Source organism: Corvus hawaiiensis, chromosome 2 (assembly GCF_020740725.1).
Source record: "Corvus hawaiiensis isolate bCorHaw1 chromosome 2, bCorHaw1.pri.cur, whole genome shotgun sequence".
Classification (NCBI taxonomy): domain Eukaryota; kingdom Metazoa; phylum Chordata; class Aves; order Passeriformes; family Corvidae; genus Corvus; species Corvus hawaiiensis.
Genome location: NC_063214.1, coordinates 102,940,405 through 102,966,803, shown reverse-complemented (window position 1 = coordinate 102,966,803; position 26,399 = coordinate 102,940,405). Strand labels below are relative to the sequence as shown.

Sequence of the window (26,399 nt, the reverse complement as noted above, 5' to 3'; positions counted from 1 at the left end):
AAAGCAAAGCAAAGCAAAGCAAAGCAAAGCAAAGCAAAGCAAAGCAAAGCAAAGGAGTAGCTTTTGACATTAAAACTGCACACAAAAACTAACTCTACATTGAAATATACGGTTTATTTCCTCAAAGTCAAGCAATACCATTTGTCAGTAGGTACATGTTAAGTGTCAGGCAGGAAAACTGTACATTTTCACTCTGGGCTGCAGGATCCAGACAGCTGGAGAAGCGTTGTGGAGATCTTTCACTATACAAAGAGATCTAGAATTGTGAACAACAAAGGATGAAGAAACAGCCATCCCCAGGATGCCAAAGGCAAAACATTAGCACCAGATTTTTGTCAAAAAGCAACAGTACAGCTATTTACAGATTTACATATAACATTGGGAGGCCACCATCTTCACGTTTCCAGGGTGAGTGATTTTCAACAGTTTTGAAAAAGGAAAGGAGATAATAGTGTTTATGCAACTGGTCTGTGAAAAGGATAATAGATATAGCTTTCACAATATTGCTACCTTTTATCAGAGATCTAAATCAAAGTACTGTATACAAACACATTGTAATTATATTATTCACATTTCACATACACATTTCAGAGTAACCACAATATGTAAAATTATTAAAATGCCACAGATAAAACAATGCACACTTTTCTCCAAGCTAAAAGACAAGCATAATTTATGTTTAGTTTTGGGTTTGTTATGGTTAAGGGATAAGTTTAAGGACAAAGGGACCACTTGCCCTAGGAACATAGCAGCAAATAACTGTGAGATGCCAGAGGACTACATTTCTGAACTAGGAGGGAAAAACTAAGGTCAGCTGTAGCTCTTGCAAAATGGTAGCTCCATTTGACCTCAATTGATGCACATCATCATTTCAATTAAAATTTGGTCCAGGTATACTAAGTAGTGCACGATAAGGGTGTGTGGGGGGGCAACAGTCCTTTTAATGTTTGCATCTGTCTGTAAAGGAACAGCTTCCAGAGGTTCCCAGCTCGCAAGGAATTCACTGATCAGTGCCTCTCCAGTTCCTTCCCCCAAAAGAGAGGATTTGCAGAAGAAGGACAGAAACACTCTTGTGAATGCTGCCATACTGCAGGAGTAGTGGGAAGAATTCTTTGCTCTCTTTTCAACAGCTGACTATTTGTATTTTCAACCTGCTTAGCTACAGACTGGCATTCACATCAGCCCTGAAAATGGCTTCTGGTTGGGGAACCTATTTGTCTGAGGAGAGATAAATGTTTTCCTTACTATAATGGAAATGGCATATACACAGTCTTCCAAGACTTTCTTTGCCTGCAAAACTTTATCTTAACATAGAACTTGACACTTAAGACACTACAGAATTTCACTGTAGGTATCTAAGCAAGTCAGCATAACCCATTACTGCACTGAAAACATGAGTTAGTACCTCTTTTTAGAGCTACTGGAAATTATCTAAGTCAATGGCAGTATAAGGAGAACACAAGCAGTGTTCTGGTACTGTGAACTAATATCCTCTCCTTTATCACTGTTCAATGGAAAAAACAAGCAAACAGCCCCACTTATGTTCACAGTTACAAAGCAAAGTTGCTCCAAGTAATGCACAGTACTTACATGGCAGAATTGTTTATATTACATTTGGTAGTTTGAGAAAGAGGAACGAACAGCATTATGTAGGTCAACTTCAGTAGAACTTAACTGGCTATATCAAACCATCACAATGTTGGGCAACCAGAAGAAAAACGGAAGCAGTGTCCTTAACCTACATTTATTTCAATGAAGTAGCGGGTTTGGGACAAGAAGAATAAAAACATGCATAAAAAAGCACAAAAAAAGCAAAGAAGCCTTCTAAATAATTTAAATGAAAAATGTTTTGAATAAAATCAGCACAGTACTTCCAGCCCATTTCTTAAATCAAGTACAACTTGGTAAAGAAAATCACTTGCATTGCCTTAAGAGGGTGTACAAATATGCTTGCAAAATAATTTAAGAAAAAATCTTCAGCAAGGTAGGCATTAGGTGATTTGCAAGCTGGTTAAGAAGCATTTAACTGAGACTAATTTTAAAGTTGTTTTCTGCAAGGGGAAAGTGCCATCCTATATACAATATTACAAAAAAAGTGTCTGATGCCACAGGATCAGAGTGACACTGCATTTCAGCAATCTGAATATATTAGCTATAAGATGCACGCTTCCCCTATTTAATGTGTCTTTAAAAAAACATAAAAACCCACTAAATTTGGAGCTTCTAAATGTGTGTGCATTCATGAATTGCTGTGGGGTTTCCCAGCAGACTGTGCGGCATCTGAACATAAAGGAAGTATACAACCTATTCTAAAAACCATTGTTTGCATGCACAACTGCCACAGACTTTGAACATACTGAGCAGAAAGGTTAAGAGTCTGTCCTCTTCTGTGGAGCTTTCTGGAAGTTAAGCAATGAGGAACAGATGTAGAGTCCAGCAATAAAAATGTGTTCTAAAAACTTAAATACATCATTCCAAAAAAAATGAAAGAGAGCATTATTGCTGTTGTGAGAGCTATTTTTCTCTTGTGCACTTGTTTCTCTACCAGACACTCAGACAAGCCAATATACTCATTTGTATACTTGGAAACTCCTCTATCCCTTTCTTCTTTCCCATTTTTCCCATTTTAGTTGGACTCAGTGCCCTTATTTTAGCCGCTCAGGTTGGAGGCTGTCAGTCAGACACTTCAGCTGCTCCTCCCCCAGCTTGATCTTGTCCTCAAGCTCTCGCTGCTCAATGATGAGGCCCGACTTCATTTTCACAAAGTGCTCGTAGTCTGCTAAGTTCTCCTCGCTCAAGTAGTTCGCCAAAATGTCGAAGACAATGCGCTCTCGACGATCCAGGTTCTCCTTCAGTTCCTTTGCATCATCATGTTGCTGGGTCAGCAGCTTTTGCTTATCTACCAATGTCCGCTTAGGAGAGAAGAAAAGCAGTTATAAATTCACTGGGTACACTAGGATGGGACAACAGCTTCACTGTTTGAATCTCAAGTCTGTTTCATCTGCAGAGACCTTCCTGAATATTTAGAAAGGTGGAAAAAGAATGCTCCTTAAAATTTAGGCTAATAAAATGGATTAGCAAGCTGATAAAAAATATGCACCATTACTTTCTACTGGCCTCAAAAGCATTACTTCAAAGACTCCTTTACTATTTAATAGTTCTAAATAGCTGTATACAATACAGTTGCCTTTGAAAAACAGTTCTTCAAATTAAGACTTTGCTCAGCAGTGTCTTACATCTTTCATACACAGCACTGGCACAGCTGTGGTTACAGAAACCAGAAACAGACCAATTAATGGAGCAATTTGTTCTTATACAGCTCCTGACACTGTGTATTTAGCAATTCTGCTGCATCTACAAGCCTTCCCTATGAGATGTGAAGTCCTGTAGTCTTCAGACATGAACAAGAGTCAAAGCTGAGGCAAGACAACAGAAGGGCAAAAGGGAAGCAAAACCAAAAAAGCATTATTCTCCAAAAAAGGGCCGTAAACTTTCTGCTTTGTGCCTTCACAAAGAGACAAAATAGGAAAAAGGGAGGTTGAATGGAGGAACACACAAAGGAAGAGGACAGCAGAGGAGAGCAGCTGTATTCCTCTCCCCCAGCATCACCTGTCTACACAGCCAACAGCCCCACCTGAATCACGGGGCTACACTCCTTTGGCAGTACACAAACAGGAGCATCATCAATCCAACCTATTGCACATGTCTGCCTACAAGTGATTGTCTTTTTCCAGTGACAGAGTATGGCTGGCTTACTCTGACATCAAGAATTCTGTACAGATGTCTGAACTCAATTAAAAAGTACCCCTAAGAGGTACCAATCCATAACTTCTAGCCTTGCTTCAGAGATGAATTTTCTTTGAGAAGTTGTCTTCAAATAAACCCCAGTCTGTTCTAATAAATGTGCCCATCTTTTTAATTTGCACCTTCTTTTAAATTACAAATGCTATTTAATAAGCCTGAAGGATTTACAGAGAAGTGTTTTTGTAGAGTATAAAACAGTCTTTTCAAGATGGAAGATGAGACAAAGGGGACTACAGACCAGTGAGCTTTAGTAAACCTACCTGTCAGAGTTGTACATGCATCCTGTGCTGACTCTCTTTCTACAGACAGCCCAAAGCTCAAGAGTGAAATGTTTTCAGATTTGTACTCTCAATGTACTTGAAATACACAGCCTAGATTAACTCAGGAGTCAAGACAGCTATGAAAGACAAGTCACAGAAATCACATACTATTAGAAAAACAGTTTAATCTTCCTTTGAACTTATGCCAGGGGAAAAAAAAAATCCCACTGCAAGTTGCAAGCAGAATTATCTACTGCAAAGAGATGGAACTAACAATTCTCCTGAACTCACAACGACAACTAGCAGACAGCCCCAGACTCAGGAGTGTGGCTAGACTGCTCCCAGGGCAGCCTTGCAGGTGTGTGTATGCTGAGCAGCAGCAGAACTAGCCAGAATTTGATGAATGCAAGAGGACATGGCCACAAAGGGCAAGCAATGCTAAGACACTGGCCTTGCTGTGTAAGAGGAAGGCGGCTGGTAGCCCTTCAGGTGAAGGCCCTTTCAAAGCTGAACTTGAAATATCTGATACTGTTCCCTGTGGCAAAAGAAGACCTATAGCAGAGTATCTGATAGTCAAAATATTAACTCAGCAGTCATTATTTGAATGCTTTTATTTAGAAAGTCTGGTAAACTGTTGCAAGTTCCTAGAAAGTGGAAAGCTATCACAGCAATGTCTATTAGACAACATCAGCATGGGAAAAAAAAAAAAAATCGGTGATCACTGGGAATATGCTCCCCAACAACGGAAGTAAAATCCCGTTTGTTTCTATGGTACATTAGTGGTTCACCACATGTTATCATTTGACCTACAAAATACTAAAGGACAACAAAAAAAGCCACAAGCACCAGTCTAAATTCAACACTTCTAGATAGGTTTCATAGAATCGTTTGGGTTGGAAGGCACCTTAAAGATCATGTAGTTCCAACCCCCCTCTCACCAGACCAGGTTGCTCAAAGTCCAATCCAAGCTGGTCTTGAATATTTCCAGGAAGGAGGGTGACACTGATCATGCTGTAATCAAACCTCTCCTGATGGAAGAGAGTTTTTAAAGTCCTTGCTAGGAGTTCCAGAGACAAACGGGACTCTCAGCCTTCACTGCTTCTTGATCATTGTTTATTAAGTCTTATCAGAGAAAAAGAGTCAGTAGCGTGACCCAGACATGGCACAGAGCAGAGAATGCAGGAGAAAGCCGAATTATCAAGATTACATGACCTTTTTAAAGGTAAATTAACCAATGGTTACTAAAAATGTACATTATTTTTACTTTTCTACCAATTATTTAGTAACACAGCCAGGAACTGTGGAATTCTTTGTCCAATCATCCCAAACTACTTTTACTGCAGAATATGGAGTAGTAGTAGAAGGAGGAGGTTTGGAGAACAACAACAATCCTCCATTTTGATGTTTTTTGCTTTTATCTATTTACTACATTAACAAACCCAAAATCTCTAAATTTTTCACCCTGTGACAATCTTACATAGTAGTCTATCACCTAATTTACACTAGTGTAGTTTCTAGTTCTTCTCTAAGAGTAGCAGTCTTTTCCAAGGATGGAGGTCAAAACAGTGTTGTTCAGGGGGGTAAAATTCCTCAAAACAGGCAGAGAAACATTCTCTGCACTCTGGGTTCCCACAGAGGGCAGGTCTGCAACCTCTCTGGGCAACCTGTTCCAGTGCCTCACCACCCTCAGGGAAGAATTTCTTCCTAGTATCTTATCTAAACCTGTCCTCCTTCACCTGAAGGCCATTCCCTCTTGTCCTATCACTACATGCCCTTGTAAAAATTCCCTCTCCAGCTCTCTTGTAAGCCCCCTTTAGTTACTGGCAGGTTGCTCTAAGAGCTCCCTGGTACCCTCTTCTCCAGGCTGAGTAGCCCCAACTCTCTGCCTGTCTTCATAGGAGCCATGCTCAGGCCTCTGATCAACTGAGTGGCCTTACTCTGGAAGTGTTCCAACAGGTCCATGTCCTTCTTGTGTTTTGTCCCCCAGAGCTGGATGCAGCACTGCTGGTGGGGTCTCCCAGGAGCAGAGGGGCAGAATCCCTCCCTTGACCTGCTGGCCACGCTGCTTCTGATGCAGCCCAGGACACGTTTGGCTCTCTGGGCTCCAAGTCCACATTGCTGAGTCATGTTGAGCTTTTCATCCACCAACACCCCCAAGTCTTTCCCTCCAGGGCTTGTCTCAGTCCTGATGGATCTCTCCTGATGTTACTATGGCAAGACTGGTGTCAGTGCATGTGAAGATGAATGGGAATTAGAATATGTTAGGGATTTGGATTTCTGTCAGTATAAATTTGACATCAGAGCACACAGAATTTCTGACTGTCCTTACTACACCACCTCCTCACCATCTTCCTTTTCCACACCCAGCCAGCAAGCTATTTCTATCACAGCTCTCAAGCTGTGTTTCCTATGTGCACACATCATCTGGTAGTTCTTTCCCCATTAGGCAACTGCAACCACACTTAGAAAAAAGTCTAATGAGGGATTAAATTTCTCTTAGAGTCAAAAGCTTTGATCTGCCTTTTAATAAGCTGTCAAATACTTTCCCCCTCAGAGAGAGGTCGGAACAGCCATTAATCAAGTATGTTAGGGCCAAACAGCAAAAGCACAGCTTCAGATCAGTCCCAGCACTTACTGGTTCTTGTGTGTGAAACAGTGCAACATGCTGAAGAAACAACATGAAGCCACAGCCCATGGAAAAAATTCTGTTACAACACTTAGGTGGACTGCTGGCATTTCAGTCCACAGCTCCAAGCCAAAAATCCTACTTCACATTCATTTAACCGTAGAAGTTAAACTCACTTAAATACACACCCCCCCCTCCACACTCTCTATTTATTTTAGCCTAAGTTTCACACATACCTACATCTCTACTTTGGTGCATATCTGCATTGCTATGTATCTCCTTTCCAGGTAAGGCCTGATGGGATTTCAAGTTAAACAAATTTCTGCAAGCAGGTTAAGAGCACCTTGAATGCTCCTGCTCCTGAAATTTTCACTTCTGCTGGGAGTCCTCCACATCACTACCAGGCTATTCCGCTTGGGTAAAACATGTTTTCTACTGAAAAATTCTTTTTGCAATGCTTCCCCTTGTCCCCCCCCACCCCTTTCTTTTAAAGGCTTGTCCTTCTGTTGTTTCTTGCTCTTGTTCCTCGCTAGGCATTGTGGAAGGAAGCTGTAGTAGATGAGAAGCATTTTCTTTCTAACAACCTTAGAGATCTGCATCAAGATCCTTGTTGAGTATAAAGAAGTCTGCAAGCTTTCTGCATTACAGCATGAACACTCCTTTTCCCATCTTGAATTGTTACAATATTTTTGTATGCCTCCTTTTTATGCTCTTATCAGTAGATTCTCTCTTTCTTTAAACTTTTGCCAAGAAGCCTGTTTTCCAGTATGTTGCACCCCAAACCCACTTTTTCTCAGCAAGCCACTTGTAGTTCCAGTATTCCAAGAAAAGAAGGCAAGGAGAAACGTTTTAAGAAATCTTAAAAAAACAGCCGTATGAGATGTATCCACTCACTATCCCTCATGTTAAGCACTGCAATTGAGATAAACAAAACCAAGCAAAACCCCCCCCCAGGAGCTTCCCTAAATGTTGGGGTATTATTGTTGGCCCTTCTCACCCGTTCTTCTGGAGAGGTGTTGTCATCCAGGTTGTTGAGGGCGTTTTCCACCCGGGCCAGACGGCCGGACAGGGACAGCAGGAGGTTGACCACTTTGTCAAGGTCGCCAATAAACATCTTGAATTTGTCAAACTCATTTGGTTTGCAGACTTCTTTCACAATGGCCTCTACCTCCTCCCCCAGGATATTGTTTGCTTGGATATCTTCCAGAAGTGTCTCCCGTGCTTCTCTCAGCACCTGCAGCTTCCTACTAATGCTGTCAATAAGTTCTTGCTGCGTAAAATAAAGGAGATAAGAATTTATTAGCATTTTTCCCTACTTCTGAAAGTCATGTCAGCTAGCACTTTAATACATTTCAAACTTCCATGAGGCTTTGACAATGAGTGCATTACAAATAAATACATGTCTGTGTCTAAAGTCAATACCTCTGCATTCAAAGGTTCAGGACATAGCTGTACAATGCTCAGCTTGAGACCTGTGTTAAAGCAAATTACCTTTGGGGAAAAAGACGAAGGCTTTTCACTGCACCAACAAGCATTCCTGCTTCTTCTTTGAGCAGCTTCAAAGCCTGCTGTGAGCAGCAGAAAGTACAGCACACACCTGTGTCTCTAAATACCAGGTCCATGACACCTTGCTGAAGAGCTGCACTTAGGAAGATACACAGTACCAGAAAAACAATCCTGTATTTTCCACACGATGCAGTTAAAACAAGGGCACTGTCAAGCTTTCTTTTCCTTTCTGCATGATATTAGCATTCCTCCAATAGCAGTCCTTCCACGCTCAGAAAATCTTAGCATTAACAGTGCCTTATAACATTTCTGTAGGGTAGTCATAATCCCTATGGCACAGAGCAGGGAATAAAATCTACTGTACTGTACAAAGCAGCTCTGTGCAAAGCTGTGCGAAGTGGCTCTGCCAAAAGACCAAAGAAACATGTCACTGTCTCAGGCCAGGCGAATACACAACCGCACTTGAAGTTTGGGGGGCTTCTGTACTATAGCCCCCACTGCCTGAGGTGCACATGCACTGCCTTAGAAAAGCACGTCAGGTGCAGAACCAACAGAAACCAGACCAAGGATCCAGATCTCCTTTGATCACCTGTGGTCCCTCTGTGCTACTCCCCTGCATTTGGGCAAGAGGTCTTGTTTCTTACATGCCCATAAGCTTTCACTGGAGCACAAGGGGTGGAAGTTAGTTCAGCTAGTTGTCAACTCTGAGATGAATCACACCCTAAAAATGCCTCATTCATTTAAATGTAGATGCCTATTTAGCATTCAGCTAATTTCAGGTAAGAAAATTTTCCAAAGCATTCTCTAAACACACACCTCAGTGCAAATTCTGAATGAAAATTACATCCTTTAAAATAATCATTCTTTCACAGTACCCCTAGCTTTTTTTTTTTTTTTTATTACTCATGACATTCTTTAGGAACTCTGCTTTCTAAATGCAAATCTGATTACAAGCCTTCATGATTACTGAGAAACATTACTGATAGCAGCTGCTGCTCAGAGAGGCCACTGAACAGTCATTGCCAATTTATTTTGGGAACAAAAACCAATACAAAACAAAGTCTGCCATCTTAACAGAAAGCAGCTACACCCTGAAAATGTAACAGCCTTTTTGAAAGTAGCAATTCAACCCATGGATTATCCATACTGGTTTTTTCCTTTTTGATTTAATGTACTCAGTCCAGGTTAATCTGGATCCGGGCTATCTGTTAGCCTGGGTGCCCAAAAGATTAAGGTAGTAAGCAGTTCTACAGATGCCTGCTTTACTGACTGATTAATCTGCAGGATTTGACTTTTTCCCCCTTCTCTCAATGCAAATGCAGTTTGATTTGGATTATGTAGGTCACAGTGCTACACTCCCATTTCCCTCAGATGACATGCACTATGCTGCTGTTTCATCATTCAAAACACAGCAGGATACTGTGGTGCTCTATGTTATTATATCAAGTTTTTTCACTTCTGCATCTGTGCTACAACTTTCTTTAATTAAAAAAAAAGCCACAACGCTGCTCAGCATTTACTGATCTGGTCTGCCAGTCCAGATCAGTGCTCTCAGTTTCTTTCTTTAAAAAAAGAAAGAAGCCATTTTCCCAGTAACATCCTCATCCTGTTTAATAACATCCCAAGCATCTGAAGCTTACCCCTAAAGCAACAATTTTTCAGGTGCGAAGGCCATAAATACTCTCTAAGACGGTCATATCTATTAAGAATTGGATTATGATCACTGATTGCTTCCTACCCAGATGAAGCAGCTTCTGCATGCAACAACTGCGAACTCACTACATGCTTTTGCAGAAAACCTGTATGATGTTCAATATCTACTGAGCCAGAAGAGCTGCAGTCTACATCTTGAAACTGCCAGATGAATAATTTATAGCTGTGAATTCTGTACCAGTACGCAAGAAAACAATAAAGTCATTCTTGCTGATCTGACTAGCAACACAAAGTGGTTCAGCAGAGCACTGCTCAGGTGGCTCACTGCTTGGCATGCTTTTACATAGATTATACTCTGCTTTCAGCTCACCACCCCACTCCTAAGGAATTCAAGCCTCAAACTAGAAAAAAACTGGCATACATGAACTATTTTTACATTCTTCAGGAGCTGCTGAAATTTTCCCAAGGGCAAAGGTGAAACTTCCTACACAGCCACACATGGATTTTCCTTGCTACAAAAGACACTTTTATAGCATCTTCAACATCTAATCAGTATTTCATAATTGTGGTAAACCTACATTAAACTCAGTACATAGGACACACACATTCCATTCCTGCTAGCTGGGAATACAGGGATTTGCAAAAAAAAAAAAAAAAAAAAAAAAAAAAAAAAGCACCACACATTTCTGGTTTGCAGAGCAGAGAATGACAAATACAGCAATTATTCCACAGTGGACTGCAATTAAGAAATCTCAGAACTACCTACCAGTTTCCAGGAATCAAGAAACAGGTTCTGGGCATATGGCCCCTCTAAAATTAGTGAAGTCAGAAAGTGTGCCATTAAAATGTTCAGGTCCGTAACAATCCCTTATTAAACTGTTGCCAAATATGAGAAGCTGGGCCAAGCTGTATCTTCTGTCCATTTAATAAAGATGCCTTGACCCAGTTACAATGAGTTTTGTATGTTTTCTGACAAGATCCATGATGAAAGCTCATTGAACTGAGTGCTCCATCCTACCCCAGGTGGAAGAGCAGGGAGAGAAGCAAGCAGCATGGTGTGTGTGCTACAACATGTACACTTAGAGGAGAAGATGGGAGGGGTTCTGCTAACAGCTCTTTATGAAAACCTTTCCATCTCATATGATTAGTGGTATATACTGAAGCTGGGGGGATGGATGGAGAAGTATGAAAAGGGTGAACATGATTTTCTGGTGCTCTTGCTTAAAAAAGTTTTAGTATTTAGTTTGTTGGGCAAACAAAGGTTTAATTTTACCTCCCTCCTACTCTGTAATTAATGAGAATGAAACTAAATCTAGCAAAAATCATGAACGTGACAGTCATGTGTGGCACCAGATAAAACCAAATTATTTAAAACGAAGCGAAATCCTTAATTTGTCTAAGTAGTACAGCTGTTGGATTCAGCAGCTGTCTAGCAAGAGGGTGAGGGAAGGTCTCCTGCTGCAGCCACACCATGCCCCTGGCAGTGCACAGCACACTGAACCGTGCGATGCAGAGGCAGCAGAGGGAGGCTGAAACAACACAGAGGTAACAGAAAACACAACAGCCCCCTCAAATGCAGTGCCAGCCACGTGTGCACTGAACCAGAGGTGGAAATCTCTCATTCTTAGCAACTAAATGTATTCCTAATAATTAAAAGTCATTTCTTTGGGACTGGATTATCAAGTACGCCCTAGCAGCTGATTTTTAAGCAGAGAGCTGACTTGGACAGAAAAGGTTTGCACACCACTGCATTACTGGCTTAGGTAAACAGAGCTAAACTACATCACTTTACTTGATCAAACAGAAATTTCCTGCAGCTTATGTGTACTGGGAACAAGGATTAAAATATTTTATGCCAAATCACTAATGAGATGAATGCAATGATTTTACTGTAGGACAACACTTTCTCCATCCACACAAATGTCAGATCATCATTGTAGTATCTAGGGAATTATGGTGACCTTTGATCAGAAATAAAACACCAAAGGATGGGGATGAATAAGAAGACTGCTTCCCTCCCTTGTGATGAGTAACTTCTACTGAATGCACCAAGCTAATTAGTTATCTCCCACAATCATTATTAATTTGGGAAGCAGGAGAAATAGTTTGCTGCTCATGGAAACAACGGGGGAGGAAAATAAAAAAGAAAGAAGAAGGTATTTGTATGTTCCTTCTCTCTCAAGACAAACCCAAATTCTGGACCTAAATTTCAAAAATTTGGAACAACTAAAACCACCACCAGCTTCAGTGGGATACATGAGAACTGCTGTTTCTTTGTACAGAGTGAGAAATCTAGAAGAACTTAAAATAGAAAATGGTATTCTAAAATAACCTCCCCAAAACTACTCCCCTTGCGACTTTCCAAAACATGCAACAAGTTGCAAGCAGCACCTAATATCAAGTTCCTAGATTCACAGGTGTACACTTAACTCATCCCCAAAAACAAACAAAAAAACCCCCCAGAACCAAAAGAGGCTGATTTTTCCAACTGATCCTGTACATCTAGAAGGCCTTTTATTGAGGGGTGTTTAGTCAAACAAATTCACAGTTAATGTAATGAACACAACTCAGAGCCTCCCATTACACTTTTAGAAACGTCTTTTACCTTCTTCTCTGACAAGTCATGATCCAGCTCATCTTCAGAATCATCCTCACTCTGCTGCTGTTGCTGCTGCTCCTGCATGTCCTTCATTTTAATCAGCAGCTCTGCCTTTGGTGCAGATGTGCTGTAGTAAGTAGAATTGGTTGTCAGGGAGATGGCAGATGGTGCACTCTGCTCCTCTTTCCTGGGAAAAAGTCAAAACTTTCATTAACTGCCTTGTCAGACTAATTAATGAAAAGAAAGGAGAATCTTTTAGAGCCATCATTTCACAAGCAAGCAGGGGTTTCAAGAGAAAACCATTACCTATGTAAATAGGATAAATAAACACTGTCTGTGAAGAAAATTTGTATGAATTCAGTACATGCTCAGCAAAAACAAACTGAAATCATGCAGGAGACCTTTCACCATTACAAGAAGTGAAATGGATCAAAGATATCTCATCTGGAAACAAAATGGAAAGTTACATTTTACAAAGTAGTGCAAAAAATCTGTGTCATAGACAGCATCCTTTTGGACTGGGATAGTACAATGTAAGTATTCAACTTTTTCATTTGGGAATCATAAACTTCTTGAGAAGGATACAACTTATCAGATAATTTGTATCAAGAAAACAAAAAACCACAGAACATCAACATGGATGGAATTCAATTATTTTCTTTCTTTGATCTCATTCACTTCTAGGAAATGCCTCATGCCCATTTCAAGTTGGCTTCGTAAATTTTCATCACATAAAAAAGGTGAGAATATTGTTCCTTCTCCATCCAGTTACTAGACTGGATGATCTTGGTAAGATATGTAATCACTATAAAATGGCAAAAGTTAATTATTTCTTAAGTTGTCAAAAACTAGCTTTCAACCATGTCTTGGAAATTTTTCATATTGTACAACACTTTCCTGGTTTCTGTCATTAATGGTATCATTAGTAGTATATGCTTAACTACTATTCTATCGTAAAAGTCTTAGAAAAGACCCTCAACAGAAGGAAGATTCTGACATCCAGCCCCCATGGACTACTGATAGGCTCTGGATAAAAGGACATACTGGCTTACAGAAAGTAATACTCACTTCTCTTCTGAAATTTTTGGAGAGGGAACTTTTGGAAGAAGCTTCCTGCGCTGCTGAGCTTCTTCTAAGAGATGTTCATCTTTAGGGAATATACCAACCATCAGATCCATTGTTGTTTTTATTTTCACATTAGGATCTAGTATGTCTGCTAGAGATTTATCTCTTCCCACAATCTCTCTGGCGAGTTCTTCTGACTTCCAGTCTTCAAAGGTCTTTTCTTTGGCCTTTACGTAGCTGGATGCTTGTGTGGCAGCACTGCTGTCCTTCAAGTTGCTCCCAGGTTCTTCAGCTGGTTGAGGCTCAACTGGTTTGGTTCTGGCTTCTGGCTCTGGCTCTACACCTTGCCTGGTGTAAGCACAGAATCGTGAATAGGACTGCTCTGAAGTGCTGAGTGTTTTAATCTGGTCCTTTTCCAAACCACTAGGTAAAGCAGGAGGCTCCATAGTACTGACAAGGCTTTGCCGACTCTCCTTCTCCGCGCTGCTCTCAGAATGAACTATCTTGATGGGAACCATTTTCACTGTAGTATTGTTGTCTATTACCCTTTCAATTCTGGAAAATAAACAAAATTCATCTTTAGAAATGGAAGAACCTTAAATCTCAATTCATATCCTCAAATCAGAAGGGAAGCCCAAATACACAAAAATATAGGTAAGAGAGTGAGGTAATGGAATATTCCTAGCATTGCATCTCAAACCCTAAATCTACACGTTTTCTTTTCTGCCTACAAATTTAAAATAGTAATATTAGTTCATTTGTATGGTATCCTAACATCAGCCTTGTACTGTTCTCATGATACAGGGCTTCTGTTTGTTTCCATGAATGTGAGGCTCCAATCTCAGCAGCCAGGCCCCAGATTTCAGACAGTGCTGCTGAACCGCCTGTTACCCCTTTGTTGCCACAGCTATAGAGGAAAACGCGCCCTCAGCTCAACCTCACTGCCTCACACAGATCCAACAGTGGCCTCGGCTTTTGGCCTGACAGGCAGCTGAGCTGCCTGGGGAGTCTGTCATACCCTCACATCAATTCTCAGCTCTTCCAAGAGAAGAGACAACAGACCAGATGGGAGCATCCCACAGGCTATGTTATTGCTGAGCTACAAGAATAACAAATAATCACACATTGAAAACCTGGAAATCATTCAAAACTTAATTAATTACATGGTTAAAAAAAACCAAACTTTTTTTATAAAATTTCACATATGACACAGAAGCTTAATAAATAGATCCTACCAGAGTGTCCTAGTTTTCCACTTAAAGAAGAGAAACCAGTCATTGAAGAGGACAGCATACAATTCTGGATATTCTTTTTAAGAGAAGTTTGTAGTAGAAGTTCTGTACTGCATAGCACAAATGGCCACGTTAGCCATTCAGTAAGGAAAGCTATTTAAAGAGGAGGCTAACTTAGATTTTTAAATTGGACAATAACATGTTAAATAACATTACAAAAACATCTGTACTGTATGTAAACCATACAAGAAACTGAAGTCTAGTTTAGTCTGAGTTTGCAAAAAGTTTAAAATTATTGTCATAATGTGGGTTTGGAAGCTCTACAGCAAGGAAAGGAACATTGCCTACTAGCTAAAATATCTGGTTTCATCTGGCTGGGTAGCTTGCTGCCTCTTTCAGATAAGTGAGCAAGACATACTACAGCTCTTTTCCTCTAAGTGTGGGTGTGTCACTTCCCCTAAAATAAACTTATACTTTTCTGCTGTTGGTAGCAGCAGAATCTGTTTGACATTTTTCAGAAGTTGTATTTTGTATTTTAAAGGTATATTTGCCCCTGAATGAACGTGCAGCCCCCCAGTAGGGATTTACTTTCCACAAGTGCTTTGTGGACATGCTTTGACATACTGATCCAACTCCTGGGGCAGGTTTTTCAGCCCATGCTGAACCTCCCCCTCCCATTTGGCCAGGCTGTTTTCATTTAAGGGGACTGTCATTTAAAGATCTCACTCCTGTGTCCACTGCTTAGACCCAGCTCCCTACCTGCAGACATGGACTCTCCTGAACTGCAGCAGAGCTGGGCAGTGCCCAGCCACCAGCCCCAACCCTTTATTTTGCTTATTTTAATTAAAGCCCACACATTTTAAATGCCACCAGAATGTGAAGAGGAACATATTTTGGAATTTGGGGGAAGTAAGCTGAATGTCTAAATGGGAGGTTGGGAGCAACTGGAAAAGTGAGCTGACTGCAATTCTTCACCTAAAACATCCAGCATCTGTTTTGAGACTTTGAGTACATTCCTCTCAGCTTAGTCAAAGATTTTCCAGAAACTTAAAGCATCATCAAATCAATTGATTTCAGTAAAAGCAAAGACAGTTCAACACCAGGTGCTTAAAAAATTCTGTTTCTGCAATCACCACCCTCCTGATTTCTGAAGGTTTTCCCTTTCTGGAAAGGCAGCACGAAATTTTGATTTGCAGCTACTCTGTTCGTGGACATTCCGAAGCTTCAACCCTACCACAAACAGTCCCTCCTTGACTTGACTGTAGGTTTAGTGGAAATCTATTGATGCACTCTTTTCAGCTTTGTTGATGCTAAACAGTTGTCTTTGGCAATAGCTGGGTTGTGCACATCATCAGTATTTGCCCCACATACACTGTTCTACCTAAATCACTGCGGAAATCCTGCACACCCACTCGCCTTGGCCTGTTGATGAACAGGACACCTTTCTTAAAAGGGTACAAAAGCTACATGCTGACATCATCAAACATAAGCTGCCTCCGGCATGCAAAGTGGCATGTCCAAAAGCTCATATGCAAGGAGACAATAGAAATAATAAGCCAAATCTGATTAATTATCTACTAAGATAAATCTACTTAACATATTTTGTTTATATGAAATAAATACCATATAAAGAGTTCAGAGGTATGGCCACCACACTTGCCCTTTTTGGCTGAACCTGTTTTAGTGAGTAATTTAATTATTAACTGGGGACAATATATTGTGTGCAAACAAGAGCTGTCTGGGCCTAAGAATTTCAAATGTTAGCAAAAGATTTGCAGGGTAAGTATTTTATCATTCAGATATAGGCATACAATTAGGCACACCTCAGTGCTCATTTCAACATTAAAGCTTAGCAAAAAGGAAGGACAAATACAATTGGCTTTCTATGCATCTTCATATCTCTTCAAAAAGTAATACATTAAGGAATTCAAAGCAAAACATTAAGGAAGGCATTATCATCATCTACCTTAGCACATGGATTCTAGGGTTCATATGACATATTGCACTTTTCATTGTAAATTATATTATTACTTTGTGTTAAAAACACTGCAGAATGAAACCTCATTTTTTCCTCCAGTCATAAGAGGAAAAACATCAAGGCCTATTTAGGAAAAAAAGTGATTCATGTCTTCATGTCATAAGGCACAATGGAAAACAGCCCGAGTTTGTTCAACCATTTACATTAGAGAAAAGCCATGCCAACTGCTTTTGCTCAGAGAAGCAACCTCTGCATGAATTCAGCTTAGAGGTTTTATTTTCATTCTTTAACCATGAATTATAGTGCTGAAAGATTTATGAAAACCAAGATTCCTGAGCTTCCTGAAAGAGTTTGTTATCTTGTGGGAGAATAACCTTTTATGATGTTAGCAGCATATGACAGACACAGCAATCAATTAATTTCAGTCAGTTGTCTAATTCTGACTTCATCTACCCTGGGAAAGGACTGAATCTCCTACTGAGTGCTCAGTCCTTGTCAACATAAAGTGTTGAGGACCCCTCCACAGACAACCTGAAGTGCCACATTTCACTATAAAAGCAATATAAAACCAGTCATGATTTGGCAGTGTAAATTACTCTGTGTGTTTTCAAAACAGATGTTCTCTCAAAGGATCCAGATTCCCTTCCCACACCTGGTTTGTCCCTGCACTAATTCATATTTATATACAGACTTAGGCAGGGGAAATGATGACAGGGACTTTTCTGACTTTGCCTAAACTTACAGTGGAAAATCCTTTAGAAACCTTCCCTTTCATTTTCTACTAACTACCAGCTGTAACACCTGAGCAGCACCAATCAACTGTTGGATGTGATCTCCAAGTCAACTAAAAGAAACCACAGACCAGCTGAAGGACAGTAATGGTACCAAAAGGAATTTCACACAAGTCTGTGGTCTCTAAGATATGCTGCAATGGCTCAATGCTTAATGAACTTGAATGATGTGTAAAGTAAATGAACAGACAACCATTAGTAAGGTCTAACTGGGCAAGAAGTGTTAATATAATAGTAAGGGAGTTACATCTAGTACCTGGCTGGGTTCTCATCCTGTAGGGACACAGGAGGTTTATCAGTGAGTTTCTGTGGTGCAAACTGGGGGGAAGGGGACCTTGATGACTCCATGCCAGGTTTTTGAAGATACCGATACTTGGAAGACTCAGACTTTAGGTGTGTTTTTTCTTCTAAGTGCTGACAAACATTCTCCGTGGATGACACTTGCTGGAGCTGCTGTGGATTAGCACTTTTCAGTTTTCCATTGAAAGCTGCTTCGGCAGAGCTGGGGGATGAGGACAGAAAGGGCCGGCTGGCTTCTACCAGCAGAGATTCAGCAGAGGTGCCAAGTGATGGTGCAGAAATATCTGGTCGCCTGTATTTATCTCTTTTAGGTGGTGGTGGCCTCTGAGGAGCAGGTCCACGCTTCTTGTTCAGCAGCACTGGCTCTATCCTATGGTTTTCCTCTCCTTTGCCCCAGGACGGACAGGAGTGGTTCTCGTTCAAGGCCTGTGGCTCAGAGTAGGGCAGGTGAGGCAGGCTGTAATCCTTGCTCTTCTCAGTCACGTTGTCCTGAGAGTATCGGTAGTCACTAGGCAATGTCCCAGACCTGCCGCGACTCTCGTGAGGCAGAACTGTAGGCTCTTGCACATGCAAAGGTCTGACAGAAGACTTCCACTTGTGGCCTAAATTCTGGTCCAGCTGATCGCTCCCGTCCCGTGGGTTTTCCCTCAGGGCCCCTGTGTCAGCTTGCCTAGAGAAAAGAACATGCTGTTAGTACGCTGCTGATTTATTTCCTTCAGTGCAAGGCCAACGCACCAATCTAGGGAGCCTGAACACAAGATCACATCCAACATTTAACACCAACTCCCCCAATCTATGGTAATTGTACAGCACAAAAACATCCTCTCATGTATGGGCACACATGGTGTACCTAATCTAACGCGATGAGTCAAAACATAATGTCAGGCTAAATTAGGTATGGAGCACCGGACGCGACGCAACACAACCTCTGGGTAACCTGAGACACTGCAGTGTGCACAGCTTAGTTAAATGCACAGCCAAATGTCCAAATGTTGGTAGAAAACAAGACTGCCTCCAGAAGAGGAATTCTAATACTAAAATTTAATTCTCTTCTAGCTCCAGTCAGTAACAAAGTGTGTGAAACAAGTTTCTTATCTAGGTGCAGTATTAATACTTCTGTAGCACTTTTAAATGTGAACTGAATAATAGAAACTTTAATTATGAATAGGGAGGTTGAATTTTTGTATATCTGCAGAAATATGAAATGAGTGCAATCAAAGTGTTTGCTGAAGCTAAAAAACTGGGAAAGAGAAAACTGAATTAAGGCAGAAAAGGAAATTTAGAAAGGATTGTATTTTCCAGTCAGACTTATTTTAAGGTTAAACTTCTTTTGCCCTGTCAGCACAAATGACAAACAATGGCCAGAAGGACCTTATCTTAGACAGAAATATTTTTGGGTTTATTCCATTTTTACACTGTTTCTCTAGTCAGGAAGCAGTCTTTCACAGCTCCATGGTTGTCCTTTGCCACAAGACACATAGTACATTTGTGCTCACCACATAAAGACAAATTGGGGAAGAAGCAGAAAGCAGGAGAAAAGTACCTCTGAAGGCCCGAGCGGAGACAGGTTTGCTCTCGGCTGAAAGGAGGCTGAAGAGACACTATAAGCTTAGAAAAGAATCTGCAACAAAGAAGTCAAGGGCTTCAGAGAGCTACTCTGTATTTTTAAATAGTAATCTTGTAGTCATGCACTGCCCAATCTGTCTTTTGAGGTGACTGTGAAAGAGGCATTTTCCCCAGCCTATTTGTAAAATAAGGTTTACTTGAATTTTCCAGTGTAAACATGTTAATAACATCAGTGTGCCAGTTTTGAGAATGTCTACAGGCAGTTAACACCAGTGTGTAGGAAAAAAAAATTGAGATAAAAGCACATAAAATAACTAATAGCTTAAAGTCTATTATAAATTCAAGAAGAAAAAAAATTGGAGTAACTACACACTGCATTATTATTTTAATTAAATTTAAATAAATACTTTAAATGAAGTATTGTGGAAAGACAACTGATTAGATGTGGATTCCTGAGAAGTCACATACACAGTCTTTCTCTCGTGAAGTGTTAAACCTCAAAATTCAACTTTAACTGGTAAATTTTCAATTTAACATGAATGAGGAGATTAGTACTGTTGATACTCAGGTCTCTTCATATTGCTCTTATCTAAGAGCAATAAAAACTTCAAGTTGTCTGACTAATTCAGAGTCAATTCTGATTTACAAAACTATTTACTGACTCCTCTTGTAACAGTAGATGAAAGACAGTTTTGTGAAGTAAAAAATTATACAAAAGGCCAGAAAGACCAACACTACTCAGATTTGGTTACATGGCATCTTGGCATCTCAAGAGGCAGCTCATTTTCCCTGGTGAATCCAATGTAAGCAGAACCAGGCCGGTAAATAGATCTTCTAATTTTAATGGAAATTTTTACCAAATGAAGACTAAGGCCTTACATATGAAATACTGTGTTTAAACCAGCATTTTTCATTGTCTAGATAACCCATGAAGAGCACTGTTTTCTGCTAGTAAACCCATGCAAAAACACTTCAGGCCTCTCAATTCACCTTCACATCCATAAACCATAATATAACCAGTTCAACAGATGCTCTCAGATGCACAGAAAAATCAACAGTGACATAAAATGTTGCAAAGACATCAGTGACATGCATTATGTCAGCCAGTTTGCAAAGTATGCCATGAACTTTGCATGCACATCGGGATTGGGAGTGCTGGTGGAAACAAACAGGACAGAGAACACCACCAATCTGACACAGGTGCATATCCAAAACATGTAACCAGTATATTGGTACATATATATATATAACTGGCTCAGAAGCTATGAATGCTTTAGCAGTCCTGTCACCTTCCAAAACTGAGCAAAAGGACATGAAGAATTACAGCACAGAGAAATTTAGAGATGCTATATTTGCAAACATAGAGATAAAATTCAGAGATTACACACATGCCTTCATACAGCTTCCACAAAATTAATCAGAAATTTTTGTGTGCAGTGCCACACAAAATGGGTCACACAAACGAGGAAAGGTGGCGGCTGCATTCAACACTGAGGTTAAACTGCATTCAGTGTGAGTGGATCTTCATGCAAAACATGCTTATCACATGATTTTGGAGAGATGCAAGCTTACTGTTCAGAAAGGAGGAAAAGAAAATAAGCTTCAAGCCCCAGGAGAACACAGTGGCAAGAACCTGCAAAGGTGTTACATTATTATCAGTACTGAGAGGTCCACTAAGCTGCTTTTTATCTGACAGCACATCATGCCCAGAACACAGCTGGTTTGGAAATGAGGCCCATAGGATTATGCAAAGATAACATACCACTGAAAGGAACTTATCATTTATAACCAAACATCACAAAGTGAGAGACATAGAAGAGTTTTAAATCATCTGAAAACATGACAATTGACTTAATTACTATTTTCATTCTAGATAACAAACCAGCCAACATCAAAAACATTAAAACTCTTAGCTATTTCAAACCCAAAGCTCCCCCACCCCCATAATACAATGCCACAATTACCCAAGTTGCAAGAGCTTTTCTGAGATGACAGAACCAGGAAAGCTCACACCACATTCCCCACCCCTGGCACAGCACATGACAGCTTTCACTGTCAGACAACTTACACCAGTCACTTAACCCGACCTGCAAAGGAAGTGTAATTAAGAATCTTATGCTGTTGCTACAAAGTGGTATTCAGTAAGGGTGAGTCTAGTACAGGAGTCTAACATGAGCCTTTTCTACTGCACTTGTTTTTGGTATTTTGCTATAGGAGCTTTCATATCTAAATGGCAGGAGGCAGAAAACCAATGTATGCTCCTAACTGAAAAGAAGGAACTGCTTCATTACACACACCAGTCCTTCACATTTTTGAGAAGCTGTCATTTAGCAGCGGGCTCCGCATTCCCAGAGGGGGTCTGTGTAGAGAGACAAGAGGCTGAACACTCATCAGTGAGGGCGGGAGGAGCTCTGCTCTATGTCTTGCACTTTCCCAGTGGCCACAGCCACGCCAGCACCACCTACTGCCATGGGGATGGGAATGTGGATCTCCATACTGGCACTAAGTATTTTCTACCTAAATGGACCAGTATATGTCCCAGTTTCCTTCTGGCTCCATTAGCTCGAGGTAGACACACTCAAGACTGAAATGTAAAGGCCATGTAAAGACTAAGCTGGGCAAAAAACTCCCAAGTGTCACCCCCAGCCTGGACACCCCCAGTACCCTGAGCAATAATACAACAGGCTATTCTAACAAACCAAGGAGTGGCAACAGTAATGTGCCTCTTACATTAAAGTTAAGCCATATACACACATACACACATTAACAGGAGCTTGCCAGCAGAGTCAGTGAGCACTAGCACTTATAGATGCCTATAAGAAGAACAACATTTTTGGTTGCCATAAGAAACAACTCCAAACCACTTTCTTTGTTTGCCCCATACTCAAGATTTGACTAAATCTGAATAGAGGTAGAATGATCTGATTGAATGTTGTACCTCAATAAATGAAAGTGACTTCAATAAACTCAATGTGTTTGATTTTTATCTGTCTGATTTACAGTTTCTTGAGAACCCTTCAGGCCAACCCAAACAGTGCCACGAGACGCTCCAACTTCAAAATCCCAGACTAGATAAGCTTTACAAAAATGCATTAGCCAACATTTGAAAAATGTATCATTTGTTAAAGACCTGACCTCTGTGCAAAAGTTTCACCATAAAACATAAGCATGGTTATGTAAGCAACAATATGTCCTCCACTAACTCACTGGCAAACAAGAGCAAATGGAGTGGCTGTTTCTGATTTAAATTCCTTCTCAAGAACTACGAGCTACACTGGAAAAAGGCCTTCATACCTGAGTATGACTCCTCCATAAAAGTTCTCACCCTACAATAACAAAAACACTCTCAAAATCAAATCCACAGTTTTGCAGTCCCTTCAAAGTGACTTTATGCAGGTACTCTGCCAGAAGAGACAGTTTCCTTCTTAGACACTTTGAGTTCCATCTTCCTGCTCTTTTCAGTGTACTAGCAGTAGGAATTGTACAGTCTCACAGAAAACTGGATCAAGGACCTGACCTGGCTTGAAACAGATAATTATGTGGCTTAAAGCAATTGGGAAATAGTGTCTTTGCATATGACAAAATCCTGTTTATAGGCACAGCCCTTGCCAATACGTTAGTTTTTAAGCTATGAACTTTATGTGCTGAAACAAAGTTTTCATTGTGTATTTGTCTGGCATGTGGCACACTGGGATCCAGAAGAACTGCAATAGTCCACAAAAAAAGGGTAGTTTCTTCTATCCAGTATGGTTGTAGCGGGTTGGGTTTGCAACCGGGCCCGCCGCCACCTGTCCCAGCACCGGAAACGAGAGAGACAGTCTGCCTCAGGGTTTCTATTCTTAAGTGTGCATCACAGAGGCAGTCACAACTTTGGCTTAAAGAATTGTCCATATTCAAACTGGCCAGCTGATAGGTTCTGTCAGGTCCCAGAGGAAGCTGTAAGCACCCCTTGGCAAGGACTTCCCTTCCGGGACTATGCTTGCTAACCCATGACAATGGTTCTGCTTGAGACAACAACACAATGCTATGAAGTTAGAATGGGGTGCATACGGTAAGACTGTTGGAAATTCAGGAAAAAATTTGAGGTCTAGTGCCACATTTTAATCCATATTGACATGGATTAAACTAACTAATGCATGAGACTACAGCTCACCCTACAGCAATCTCTACAAGCAAAGCATGCATTGGTTGCACTGTCTAGGGGATCAATTTAGATATCCAACCACAGGTGTATTCTATGATTTCAGAAACTTTAAAGGTTCAAAGGCATCAGTTCCCCTAAGAGATGGCAGCTGGAAGCCAAGTGGGATATGCTGGGCTATCTCAGGTCCCACTAGACACCTGTGTTTAGTCAACTGTTTAGCCAGCTTAGAATGAAAACGGAGTTCTCTGTGGACTACAGCTTGAGTTAGAACTTCACATGTAGATGTCTCCCTCCTATTAGTTATCTGAACCCTCATCTGAGTCCCATATGCTTTTTTTTTCAGAGGGTCCAGGACCACTTAAGCCCTTAGATTGGTTTTACTACTGCACTACTCAGGAGACCCTGACAACACAATGCCACAGTTTGGACATCCAATACCAGGGCAATTATTTTACCGTTGTTCATTTTTCTCATGTGCTCTCTATCTGCTATCACTACTGAGTCAGTACAGCACATACTATCCATCAGATAGTGACACATGAAGCATATTCCAAAGATGCTAAATGAGAGCTTGGGCTATGAAACGACTTGGAAATCTTTAAAGACAAATGCATAAAGAACCATGATGGCTATAACCTAACCGTTATGCCATGAAGACGCACAGCATATAAGCCACTACAAAGATGTAGAGATGTCCACTGCCTTGTCTGAAGAGACAGATGATAGCAACTAGCATCCAAGAAGCACTACTGAAGCAAACGGTCCTAAAACCAAAGCATGTATTAAGATGAAAGAATAATGAATACTGAATGATGAGAGACTGTTTTCTCTCTCTCTCTCTCAAAAAAAAAAAAAAAAAAGGCCTGTCAGAAGACAACTGAAGGTACAAAACTAGCAAGATATTTCACAAGTATATCCCACAGGACATCAGTGGTACACTACAACCCGTTTATCATGGTGTGAGTCTTGGTTTTTCAATTCTGTCTCTGAATGCCTGTTAACATTATCTGTGCCTCAGTGGCAGCTATCTGTTCAGTCAGTCACACTGAACGCAGCTTAGTTGTTGCACCTAATGTGATAAAGCAAAATGTCACTCTAGCTTAACAACCCTTGCATTATCACCTGGCTTTATCACAGAATGAAATACTATAACAGACACTGCTTGCCAGTTCATCGACCCCACCAGAATTTCTCTCCTGTCCTGAATGCATGGCAACATACACACTGCAATTTGTTTTCATCTCTCATTCTGTGTCTCTAAAAATGTTACCTCTCTCCCCATGAAAATAATAAATAAATAAATAAATAACAACATATCCACTCTAATTCTGCAGTAAATAAACAAAGTTATGTTGATGGATGAATGTAGGCCAGTCATGGGTAACAGCAAAAGGCACTGGCCCACAACAGCAACAAAAAATCTGATTAAAATTATATTTCTTATAGCAGAACAAGGGCCTTTATGCAGAAGGGAAGAATCTTGTGGGAAAGGGCAGAGGGAGGGATGCTTTCCTTTCCTTAGTTCAGAAAACAAAAGCCTCTTCTCCATTCTGCTGCACACCAAAAATAAATTATAAAAGATAATTTTTATGGCTGTATTCTTATTGCTTTATCTACTGCATGCCTCTCCTAGCACACAGGGGATTACCTACATGGAATTAAAATGACTTCTACTCAAGTCAACCAGTTAATATGTTCAGTACTTACACACTGAATTCAATCATCAGAATATACCAACAGTATAACGAGAACCATCATATTACACAAATGGCAACCATTGCAGAGACAAAAGACAGTATTTTCCAACACTGCTAATGAGGAAATCATAGTCACGTTAAAAAAAAGCTCAAAGAAGAATGATTGTTTTGTCAATTAACTAAAAAAACCTCTGCATTCCAGTTGCCACTCCTTTGATATTTTTTTCTTTTAGACTTTTTTGTCCTGATAATGCTATTTGAAAATATTTGTTGCTATTTTCTTGTTGCTATTAGTACTGAAAACAGCTGCTTGCAGCTGAACAAGAATTAGGTAACAAAACACAAGCTATAAAATGAAACACTTTGTGAATAACAACTAGGTCAGGTGGGATTCTCAGGCATTCCTCACCAAAATGAACACATAGCTAGCTCATCTCTAAAGGAAAAAAAATCCTAAAACAGTTATTTAAATTAATTAGCATGCACATGCACACATTTCAATAGCCATCTTTTCACTCAGAGCCACACTCACCGCTTGCTTCTAATAGTCACATCCAATTCTCTTACACTCCCAGCTAACAGCTCCTGCTGCTGTGGAAAAGGTCTTCGTGCAAGCCTGTACTCACAGTAACAGGCTTGCCAGGAAAATAACAAGATGAAAAGCTCTCGCACCACCCCTAGCCGAGAGGAACCCCGAGCCTGGCACCCTGAGCCACAACAACGGCACTGCAGCCTTCAGTCCAGAAAACAAGTATTTTCGAAAGGCAGTGCCTTCTAATTCCAGTGTACATGATGCCAACTGTGAAAACAAAAGCCGCTAAAAACAGCGCGTGTGTGCGAGCATATGCACACAGAGCATCTTAGCTGGAATTAACTCACATTTTCCCCCTATTCTCCCAACACATCAGTGAACAGAGCAGTCGATTACAGTAAGCAAAATAAAATTCTGTACCAAGCATTGCATCATTGCTAATTTGTTACTGTAGCTTCTGCTGATAGGGGCAGAAGATGCAGCCTGTGCTCAAAGACCTGAAGAACAAAAGAAATACTGTATGAATTAATACTGCAAATTTCTGTTCAGAACTGACAAAAAATGGCAAATGAAGCACACACCTCTAGCCATTTATTTCATGCTTTTAACACTAAAGACAAGACAATCTTACCAGGATTTACAGCTT

At 40.5% G+C, this 26,399-nt stretch overlaps 1 protein-coding gene and 1 long non-coding RNA gene across 7 annotated transcripts in view; both read right to left on the bottom strand.

The window, feature by feature from the left end:
- Positions 1–95: 95 nt before the first annotated feature.
- SHROOM2 (shroom family member 2) overlaps positions 96–26,399 on the bottom strand; it is a 123,771-nt gene continuing 97,467 nt past the window's right edge. For all 5 annotated transcript variants that reach the window (XM_048328962.1, XM_048328971.1, XM_048328979.1 and 2 more), the window contains 5 exons: positions 17,771–18,484; positions 13,517–14,068; positions 12,455–12,635; positions 7,688–7,960; positions 96–2,912 (listed from right to left, as the gene is read on the bottom strand). In XM_048328962.1, coding sequence (XP_048184919.1) covers positions 2,646–2,912; positions 7,688–7,960; positions 12,455–12,635; positions 13,517–14,068; positions 17,771–18,484 — 1,987 coding nt within the window. In that variant the 3' untranslated portion in view covers positions 96–2,645. The remainder of the gene's footprint in view (positions 2,913–7,687; positions 7,961–12,454; positions 12,636–13,516; positions 14,069–17,770; positions 18,485–26,399) is intronic.
- On the bottom strand, positions 19,398–25,840 carry LOC125338343. Of its 2 annotated transcripts, none has more exons than XR_007208252.1 (3): positions 25,754–25,840; positions 20,953–21,013; positions 19,398–19,422 (listed from the first exon to the last, which is right to left on the bottom strand). It is a non-coding gene; the product is annotated as an uncharacterized LOC125338343 (long non-coding RNA). The 2 variants fall into 2 exon arrangements; XR_007208251.1 differs by having other exon boundaries at positions 19,409–19,435.